At 33.8% G+C, this 11,164-nt stretch overlaps 2 protein-coding genes across 3 annotated transcripts in view; one reads left to right on the top strand and one right to left on the bottom strand.

Moving 5' to 3' along the window:
• LOC128879923 (uncharacterized) overlaps window positions 1-1,121 on the bottom strand; it is a 9,306-nt gene extending 8,185 nt beyond the window's left edge. The window contains exons 1-2 of the mRNA XM_054129495.1: window positions 1,045-1,121; window positions 868-943 (exon numbers count right to left, since the gene is read on the bottom strand). Coding sequence (XP_053985470.1) covers window positions 868-943; window positions 1,045-1,121 — 153 coding nt within the window. The remainder of the gene's footprint in view (window positions 1-867; window positions 944-1,044) is intronic.
• A 1,658-nt stretch (window positions 1,122-2,779) lies between these two features.
• On the top strand, window positions 2,780-11,026 carry LOC128880535 (serine/threonine-protein kinase 11-interacting protein). 2 transcript variants are annotated; one of them, XM_054130744.1, is made up of 20 exons: window positions 2,780-2,907; window positions 3,154-3,375; window positions 3,570-4,101; window positions 4,189-4,485; window positions 4,567-4,760; window positions 4,864-5,194; window positions 5,280-5,615; window positions 5,697-5,775; window positions 5,844-6,018; window positions 6,095-6,227; window positions 6,309-6,491; window positions 6,929-7,006; window positions 7,786-7,921; window positions 8,015-8,139; window positions 8,215-8,355; window positions 8,438-8,625; window positions 8,729-8,826; window positions 8,910-9,115; window positions 9,191-9,489; window positions 9,607-11,026. In XM_054130744.1, the coding sequence occupies exons 3-20, from the start codon at window positions 3,651-3,653 to the stop codon at window positions 9,802-9,804; spliced, it is 3,648 nt and encodes a 1,215-aa protein (XP_053986719.1). In that variant the 5' UTR covers window positions 2,780-2,907; window positions 3,154-3,375; window positions 3,570-3,650; the 3' UTR covers window positions 9,805-11,026. The 2 variants fall into 2 exon arrangements, with proteins under 2 accessions (XP_053986719.1, XP_053986720.1); XM_054130745.1 differs by lacking the exon at window positions 6,929-7,006.
• Window positions 11,027-11,164: the final 138 nt, after the last annotated feature.

Genomic DNA, 11,164 nt, shown 5'->3' with positions numbered 1-11,164 from the left:
ACTTTTGGGACACCCTGTATATTATAGTAATATCACAGCTAGCATATACAATATTAATATCAGTTTGTACATACATTATATTAATATCATAGCTCGTATATATGGTATTATATCATAGCTTGTATATATGATAGTATAATCACAGCTTGTATACATCATATTTATATCACAGCTTGTATACGTGATGTTAATATCACAGTTTGTACATATATTATATTAATATCATAGCTTCTATATATGATATTAACATCACAGGTTGTACATAGATTATATTAATGTCACAGTATAACGTCCACGAAAGTCTCGAATCTAAAATCCAAAATCAGAAATCTTAAACCTAAAATCTTGCATTTACTTATGATTAAGTCTTAACTGTCGACAGTTATATATCCAACCGTGGCCACCATATCCGTGCCAGCGAACATATCATTAAACGCACACGCCGTCCATTAAAGTGCGATTCCCCGATCCACCGAGACACGTGTTTGCACTCATAACAATTTGTATGAATTTTTTTTGACGCGATTACGCAAGTCGCGCGCGTTCCTTTTTTTTCTCTCCCCCCCTCCCCCTTCCCCGCCCGCCCCTTAAGAAACGTTAACCGAGAGAAATTAATTCTCGAAACGTCGGGGTACGGAGTATCGCGACGCAGTTATGAAAGATAAATACGAAATCGATCGTTGGTCTTTGCGGTCGAGTGCGGGCGAGATAAAAGTAATGGGACAATTGAATCGCCGTTTTAGCCTGGCGATTCGTCAAGGTTGCGCAAGATTATCATCTCGATCGAACGGAACGGGTGAAAAATCGATTGTCGTTCCCTGGATCGATCCGACCTTGCTACGGGCGGACGTTGGGCAAGATTTTTACTGTTTCGAGCACCGCCCCGAAACAACAACGTCGAAGGCGATTGAGAACATTACTCATACCTTTTAGCAATTTGCAGCTGTTTGCAATAAGAAAATCATAATCACGAGAAGTAACTCATGTCCAATGTATATATATATATATATATATATATATATAGATGTGTGTATATATATGTACTCTGTATTGGCCGATCCTTGACCGCTTTCAACGGCGTACAGGGTGACCCAGTAGTAGTCGGGCAATCGAATGGGCATAATATATTGCTAATAAATATCTTCAGTTAATACACATGGACGTGAAGTTTAAGAAACCTTCGTATAAAATTTGAAACGGATGCTTGTATTTCAATGTTGTCGTACAACTGTGTTGTTTAGCTGGGATACACATATTATATATAGTAGCAGTAATATTAATATCATATATAAGCTATGATAACAATATAATATATATAAGCTATGATAACAATATAATATATACAAGCTATGATATTGATATAATATATACAAGCTGTGATATTAATATAATATATGTACAACTTGTGATGTTAATATTATATATACAATCTATGATATTAATATCATCTATACAAACTGTGATGTTAATATCATATATACAAGCTCCGATATAAATATTATATGTACAAACCGTGATATAAATATTATATATACAAGCTGTGATATTAATATCATATATACAAGCTGTGACATTAATATAATATATGTAAACTATGATATTAATATAATATAATACAATCTGTAATATTATTATAATATGTAATGTAAATGTAATACATTTTTAATATTAATATCATATATGTATACAAGCTATGATATTAATATACGTACAATTATAATAAATATATAATATAATCAATACAATATTAGCGTAGCCACGAGAATCTATTTCACACGTTTGCAAAAGTAATAAAACCAAGATTAATAAAACATGGCAACGAAAGAGCGAAAGACAGAGTGAATAAAAGAATATCATAAATAAATAATCTTTTTTAAATAGAAACGTTATTTCAACTGATAGTCATCGTGACATAAATCGTGCAAGACAGTGGACAAGTGAACAGATGTTTAACGTCACCGAAACAATAAGGTCCTTCGCTTGGGGGACATTTAATTATCGTTCTTTCGTTACAGATCTCCCTCGATCTCCCTGGATCTCTCCCCACCCACTACAGAGTCCCTTTTTCATCAGCGAAACCGAAAGTGAACAGTCCGCCACGTATTGTGACGTTGAAACTGGTCGTCCTTCTTTCGCAATGTCGAACGGTTCGCGATCCCAAAAAGAATAAAAAAAATACCAAACGTTTTCTCACCCTGAAAATGATTCGACAGTTTACACGTCGCTCTTTATCTTGTTTCGTTTATCGTATATTCAGAGGACGCATTCGGCAATGTCCATCAAGGGAATTCGAAGTGTTATATACGTTTCATTATCGTACTATCATTTATACAAAATCTATTTGTTTATGTATCATTATTTATGCAGCGAAACATGACTGATATTTATAGTTTCATAGCAATTAAAAATATGTAAAAGGAAGGTCATCTAACGGAGATATATTTCACGAAAATGTTGGACAAATCATACAAGTTTGTAGCGAAAATAGTTCACGCTGTTCCGCTAAATGGCGCCACTAACCTAAATTATTGCTGAATTAAATAACTATCCATAGGAATAATAAATTTGCATCTTAAACTAATATATAGCAGCATTATTAAGCAATGAATCGTATTAATTAATCATTTGTGAAAAATATATTAAATTCATCTGTGGCGCCATCTAGCGGCAACCGTGGGAACTATTGTCATTACAAACCTGGGGATTTCCCCACCGATGGCGCCACTAGTAACAAACCAGCGGCTGCCCCATCTAGCGTAGTCTGCGATATAACAACAAAGGTAACAATATTCTTCCTTTGGTGCGATGATGATGATAACGTAAATTACAGACAATATGTCATTTATACCATTGTTTGACCCATTCGGAGATTTTTGAGCTGTTATTCATCGAGGATCAGGGCACAAGGTACAACTTTGTGTTTATCGCGTTATTGTTGATACAAAGATAAGAAAGCAATGAGTAGTCTATCGAAATTCGGCTCGAAGTAGGCTAGAAACACGAGTTATTCATACTTTTTGTAATGCTGTGTCGTAGTTGGTTTCTGACGTGTTTATCGTGTTGTACTACGCATTAATAGAAATTTTATGATCCTAATCGTCGATAGGTTTCAATGAGACGATCAATTTGTTTTGAGATTCGAACGTGTTTCAGGAATCTCGCAACGTATAGTGTTCCTAATACAATAACGTAAATTAAGGTTACTGGATTGCATAATGATGGATGACATTTTCCGAAGATAATTAACTGTTTTGGTGATATGCATTTCATGTGTTGTTCTTTCGTGATAACATGCACGGAGCCAGCATCGTTTATGACATAATTATGAACTCGTTAGCAGCGACGAGGCTGGTCTAGACGATGTACGATAATCTAGTAAGTTTTTAATAAAATAGACAAATTGTCATTGGGGTGAAACATTCGCTAGGCACGTGACGCTATCTGTAGTTAGATGTGTCTTTCGTAATTGGAATTGAACATTAAATTTGCTCGAAAGGTTGTCAATTATTTTGTCATAGTATCATTTGAAAATTATATAATAAAATCATAACTATTTGTTTGTCTTTCAGGTTAGTGATAAGATCGCATCGGACAAAATCCTAAATATCACCAAAATCTTTCACTTTTCGCGTAACAGAAAATAAAGAAAAATGGATTGTCAACACACAGATACTATGGAAGAAATAGTGAAGCTTGGACAACTCTTGCATCAAAACGGAGATAAAGTGTTAAGCGCGTCAAGTAAACTGTCTCTGTCGACCATGTTACTCTACAATTTAAACGAAGCATTTTCTTTAATCGTGGATAAATCAGAAGACTTAGAATCTTCTTTCCAAGTGTGCAATAGCTCCAATATCAATGTATTTAGCGATTTGAAATTTGTATACGATTTTATACAGAAAACGGTTGGATTGAAAGTGACTTATTGCGCGAACAATCCCAACATACCTGTTGATATTACTAAGTTTAGGCATTTGAAATATTTGGAATTGAAGAAAATTAATATAGACTCTGTAAAGGGGCTTCAAAGGGTCAGAGGTCAACTTGAAAGCGTTATCTGCGCTGGTAGGAAAGGAATTTGTACTGTCAGTCAATTATTAGGTAATTATAAACAGATGAACAAATCATGCTATGAATGCAACTTAAAATCTATTCGAAATAGTTAAAGAATATACCATTTTTACGCAGCTAGTTGCGGTGAAGATGCCAGCATTGGATTTGTTTGGGATTCATTGAAACATTTAGCATTATCTCACAATGCTCTTGAAAAATTGGATAAATCTTTGGAACTGGCACCTTGGCTACAATTAATTGATTTGAGTCACAACTTATTAACATCCGTAGACGAATTATCTTGTTTACCCAACTTGAAATATGTGAATCTCGGATATAACAAGCTCGAGGCAGTACCTACATTCAATAAGGCTGCATCGCATTCTTTACAAGTATTAGTTCTGAAGAACAATTACATAGAAAATTTAAATGGTAATACATAATTGCAATTACATACAAACAAAAACAATCGTTTGCACTTGCTTCTTTAATGCAAATTTGTCTGTGCAACAGGTTTACAAAATTTAGAGTGTTTAACGGAATTAGATTTATCGTATAACTGTGTAATGGAGCATTCAACTTTATGGGTATTGGAGAGAATGTCTACTTTGTTGTGGATATCTCTGGAAGGCAATCCTTTATCGTATCACCTAAAACATCGACAGTTATCCATGAAATATTTACATCCGAGCTTAAGCGAAAGCAAGGTGAATAACTTATTAAGAATAACAGAATGTTGTAACGTTATACGTAAACATACTGTTATCGAACGTAGCATTACATAAGCATCAATAAAATTTTATGATTTAGTTTGTTTTAGACCGTTTGCGACTTTCGAAATCAGAGAAACAAACTATTACAGGGAATCGGCGATTTATGATCAGATCCGAGCAACCTATGTCAAATGAATTCTCTGCTTCTGTATCGAATTCGTTGAATTCTAGTAGTTTATCTGTATCTATGAACGCGTCTACTTTAAATGAAAGCGTAATGGAAAGATCTACAGAATCGATGAATACTTTAGAAAGAAGTATAACCAAAGCTAAGAAAAAATTGAATGTAAAAGAAGCCGTTATCGCAGAAGATGAACACGAACATAAAAAGCTAAAAGAGAATTATATTATTTACAGATCGTATTCAGGTGATTAATTATTTTTTACCGAATACTTTCAAAAAATTATTTATGGTACAACTTCAAATATTTGATTTATTTTAATTCTTTGTAGAATCGTCGAAAGACCATTTGGAAACGAAGAAACAAATTTTAGCGTTGCGAGAAACATATGGCGAGGACGCATGGTTAAGCAGTTACGCTGGAACAGTCGTTCAAGACATCATGGGTTTGCAGTCGTCCTCAGAATCTGCTACAGAAACTTTAGATGACACGACCGAGACGGCGGAAGAAACCGAAAAACATTCGACAACGGAAAACAACGAAACCAGTAACGAAAAGGAAGAACATATCGAAACATCAAGGGAGGAACAGAGTATTCCTGAATCGACCAGCGACACAGCAATCGCAGTCGTAAACATACCTGACCCTCCCTATGACCCAGACGAAGGTGTGCTATCAGAAATATCATACTAATGTATTTACATATAAAAAAAAAATATTTTATTTTCTCTTGCTTTTTAATATCTAGAAAAAGGAGATTTGTATCTAGTACACAAAAAGAAGAACGATCACGAATTGGAAGAAGTGTTCTTGATAATAACGTTAGAGTAAGTGTTCTTTATATTCGAATATACTAATTAGTTGCTGAATAATATTAATTATATAAGTATTACAGTGACATTAAAGAGAGAGATTCGATGACTGGGAAATTAAAGTCTTGTTGGTCGACGAGTTCTGTGTTATCGTGCGTGCTGGGTAGAAGCGAACCGATCACGGTAGATATCATTTTTGATACAACACGAGAAACTCGTCAAAACAGAAGATATTTCGTACAACCAGACGATGCAAAGGTAAGAAGAACGAAGTAAACATTATATCGATGTCAGCGACATGCTAATGTTAGTTTATTATCTGACTGTATCGCAGAAAATAGTAACAACTATTGGCGAAAGGATGAAAAAACGAACGATCTCATTGAAAGTTTTTAAATGCATGAAATGTTCGACTCATTTCTCTCAAGATATAGAATATGCCACTGTCATAAGTACATCTGTGTCAGGTACGTTTTCAGTAGTAGTATATAGTTGTATGTCCGGTTGTGTAATAATAATTATAATAAAAAGAATGTTTATTTTTTCAGGTGTAAAACAGTTAAAGTGCCCCACTTGCAAAAGTACACTAGTCGTGGAAACAGATGAATTATCAACGATAGACGTGGAAAGCGAGGTTTTCGAAAGTACGACGGAAAGTTCATCGAGAAATCAATATTCGGAAAATACCATGAAATCAAATTTGCAACATTCCGAGTCCTTCTCCAGCATTGGTAAGTTTCATTTCTATCTCTTGCATGTAATTCACGTTGCATTCAATTTAAGAATGATCAAAATGTTTGATAGAAGTTACACACTTATTACGAACACGTAACTTTTGCTGATATATTTCTTTTGATTCTACAATTGGATATCGTAGCCCGATTTAATAACGTGATCCAATTTTTATAACCTAAATGTGGTGTTTTCTTGCGATTTAATAAGCGTAAAATATAAAATGAATGTTGTATATTCGTGAAGTTTGTCTATGAAAGATTAACCGTAATAATTATTTACAATGCTGAAACTTTGTAATACTAGCGATGTACCTTACAGTTTTTACTAGAAATTATAATTAATAATACATTGAATGTGAACGCACTAAATGCTGACTGCATATCCATGCATTTTTACTATCGACTGGGACAATAACATACTAATCCCGGTGCAGGTGGAACGGAGGGTCGAGCTATATCCGTCACCACTTCTCTGGTGCACTCCGACTCTCACACCCAAGCTCAAGTCTGCTGTAAGCTTCAGCCACAATAATTTATTACAGCACTTTCTGTTTTCTTCAAACTTTCCCTATGGTTTAAATACAGCCACGAGCTACTACATTAACTGCTTCACTATTTAGACTTAGATACTTAAAGTTTTTTTGTCGATATAGGTCCATATTTCTTTTTTTGTGCATTTAAACATATTAGTTTCGATTAACCATATTCACACTAGAACTGAGACATTTTATTTAAATATTCGACGAATATAATTCGAATTCTCGATTATTCGATTGCTTTCCTCGATTTACACGGTAGGTACTTTTTGTTAATATAATTATTTAGAAACAATGAATCGTATCAAATACATTTTTCATTCGCATCAGCATATCCAATTCCTAGGTTTCAAATATCTAGATGTATCGTATTCTTAGCTTTGGTACTTTCGTAATTTCGTATTTGCAATGACTATAACAATTTCATTCTGAATTTTACTCTAAGACCAACTAAATATATTAATATCCTGTACAAGAATATTATATATATATATATATTATTGAATAGAATTGTCAAGAAACCTTTCCACCTTTTTTTGAAGCTAGCAAAGATAGAAGTGTCCTGTAATTCTTATTCGTGTTTTTATTTATTTTGACACGTTTTTAATAGCACTAAGGGAAACAAAAAGAAAAGTATGAGCACCTATTAGTGTACACACATTAAACTAATAAGCTTTGTGTTAAACTTATGTTAAACATTGACGTGTATATGTACGTATATTAATCGTTTAACTGAACGAACATTTTATAAACAGGTTCAGCAACGAGTTTAGAAGATTCGCGAGAATCTACGCCATCCACAAATGCGCTAAACCGGAAATACGAGAGCGATATAGAGGTTCTTAGCAACCCAAGCCAAAGCAGCATCGAAATCCTCGATGAAGCTTCGAGGTAGCCTACATTTTGTATAATTTAATATTCATATCGCTACGGAGTCATTCATATATTAATCTTTGCTTCCTAATACTTTTATAATTATCGTAGAACTCACTTGACACCGCATAGAAAGCGGTCTTCAGAAGAAAGACGTGCAGCTGTTGCCCCGTCTCTCTTAACGATACCAGACGTAGCGCCAATCATGACTGGTTTAACCGAGAGTAGTTCTTCAGGTTTGCTGGCAGTTTTATCCTAATTATCGTCACGAATAATTGCGAATTAATAAACTAATAGCGTTATTATTACAGGTTCCCTGACAGATAGTATATGCACCGCGTATGAAAAAAAAATAATCAGGCAAACTAACGCGGATGAAAAATCCCTTAACAGTAGTAACGATAAAGAGACCAAATTCACGCCCGTAACAAATCTAACTTCTATGCTAGGTGGTAGGTGAAATGATACGACACGGTTTAGTTTCGATCCACGATTGAGCAATGTTTCAATTATATTTAATATTCGAATTTTTAGGTTTACTTCAAAGTATAAAGATTGGCAGTAACAAGCCGTTGTTAAAAGAGGAAGAAGCGTCGCCTTTCTTGGGCAGTAATATCCAGTATTCTTATACCGATTTTAGTAGTATAGATCACAGAATAAAGTTACATATCATCTTGAACATATTCGAACACGAAAACGAGGAACTCATTCTTCTACTTAGGGTAATATATCAAACATTGAACATTCGATCGATGTCCATCTTGTTCTACTTCTCAAGCAACTATTTTTTTTTTAAATACTCTTTATTTGTTCGTTAACTTATAGGCGGACATTCTGATGTGTAACGCGAAGGACACGTTTCCTGGTTGCTTGGTTCTGTCTACGTCGAAAGTTTATGTTCTTAGAATCGATGGATTAGAGGGGTAAAAACAGAACACGTTTAGCATGCATTCTATCTGCGACTAATTTGTTTACGCATTGAATTCTTTTTTTATTTTTATTATAGAGAGGATCCACAACGTTGGTTACATAAGGAAATCAGTTGGACAATGGATAGATTACGATCGTTTTCGCCGTTACCATTTAAACAAGGTGTCTTGGTCGAATTAGAACAATCTAACAAATTGAACCAAGAACTGCAATCCCCCATTACATTTTTATGCATATTGCAAGATTTTCAGAGAACGTCTAATTTTTTATTCTACGCCACCGGTAAACGAAAGAACCGCTTATTTAACGATCTCGGGGCTGTAACATCGTTTCGAGTACATAAATATTTATTTGCAGACTCATCCTTGCCACCTAGTTGCGAAGTTGAATTTTCAGTACCGAAACATTGCACTGTTTTAATGCATGGCTTATTAAAAGATTGCAAGAGTTTTCAAGATGGCGACGCTGTGAGACTACTCGCATTGTTTTCTTCCGCCTTATTAAAATACCAGGATCTCGAAGAGCAACTTAAATTATCGAGTTTGATCATAACGGCTTCCGTCTTAGTGATATGCAATATACAGTGGCTTTTACCGAGCAATAAAGAAACGCCGCAAGTAGTAAGGGAACAAGCTATGAGCAATTTAATCGGAATAGTGAGTGATATTAATTTTTAATTCAACTATACGTACTATAATATTTGAATACAATTAATATAAATGCGTATTCTTTACTTTTTCTGTAATACAGTCTTCTGTTTGTCGCGTTTACAGGAACATTATAGTTCGTCACTAACCTTGAACTTCTTAGACGAGGTAGCGGAACAGGAGGAATCGTGGGTGTTGAATTTCGTTTCTGTAAGTGCCGCTGAGACAGTTATTAACTCGGTACAACCGCCATGGGAGGAACTGTTTTCGATTCCTTTGCAAATTACTACGACATGCAAAACAAAAGAGACCGAGGACGTATAAAAGGAACTTTAATACGCCTAAAAAAATATTCTAGTCGATCGAAATACCCCGCGTGATCATCAAAGAGTTACAATTCGTTAGGATGAATCGATAGAGTTTCTAATACTATACGATTTGTATTTTGAACACGGTAACGATACCTTTCTTTTTTTATCAAGTATATTCAATTAATGGTAAGGTGACAAATGTTACATCATAAGTAACAATCGGTAATATTTGTCGTTTTTTAATCTGTATTTTTGTATTGTTCGAATAACAAGCAAAAAATGGATAGTTACATAAGGGAGCCTTGAATTAAAAATATCAGTTATCTCGTTGATTTACTCTCTCTTTTCTCTCTCTCTCTCTCTCTCTTTTTTTTTTTTTATATATAAATCGTAACTTATCAATTTTCTATAAAACGTTAATGACACGTCGCTTTTTATTATTTCTAACGTTTCATCTCAGTCACTGAAACAGATGAAATTTCAAACGGTGCTATAGATGTTAAAATACCGCGTCTCTGAATGTTTATTACTGGAAACAATTTTTTATATAACTAATTTATTATGCCTTTCGAATAATCAAATGCTTAACAACGTTATAAATGTTGTTTATTTATTGTTTTGATATTGAAAGTAGTACTTGTAATGTATTTTGTAGCAAGAACGTTCATTTTACCGTCGGCAATCTTGAAAATCTAAGATGAAGTAACCTTAAAGTAGCCTTAATCGTGCAATTATTGCAAGCGGTCGTGTATTTTTTTTATACAGCAAGGCGAATGATACGCAGAGTTTGTTCAGTTTAAGTTTGTACGTTCTATAAATAGAAGTAGAAGGGTTTAAAAAGATATCATTAAAAAAATCTTCACTTATATACAATTTTTATAACAGAAGCAAATGCACAGTTTTTGCATATTTCTATTTGCGTACCGAGAATGTGAATAACATAGTGTTAGAAAAAAAACAATTACACACTGAATACTAGTTGAGCATAGCGATCAGTCTGTGATATATATTTTTTTAATTTTTAATATATAAGTATGTCGATATGTATGTATAATTCACGTATTTAAAATGGTAAAGATACGATGACCTGTTTCTGCTGAGTCATTTTGTATATTCGATCAATTAATACTTGCAAATCTTGAATACCTTCAGTAATTTAAGTAGCTCATTCTATTACGATAATGACAAATATCACTTGTGTATATGTAAATAAACTGTTATCATGTCTATTATTATATGTGTATATTTTGTTATAGTAATATCATACCAAAAGTAAATAGATTCGAGTGACAAGAAAATAAATATTGTATTAAATCTATTAATTCGTTTTTATAAATTACTGGATACATGTCCTTTCTTCTTCAAGGACGATA

The sequence above is a fragment of the Hylaeus volcanicus genome, chromosome 7 (genome assembly GCF_026283585.1).
Source record: "Hylaeus volcanicus isolate JK05 chromosome 7, UHH_iyHylVolc1.0_haploid, whole genome shotgun sequence".
Lineage (NCBI taxonomy): Eukaryota > Metazoa > Arthropoda > Insecta > Hymenoptera > Colletidae > Hylaeus > Hylaeus volcanicus.
The sequence above is the reverse complement of the archived record's forward strand: the minus strand, read 5'-3'. Positions and strand labels throughout refer to the sequence as shown.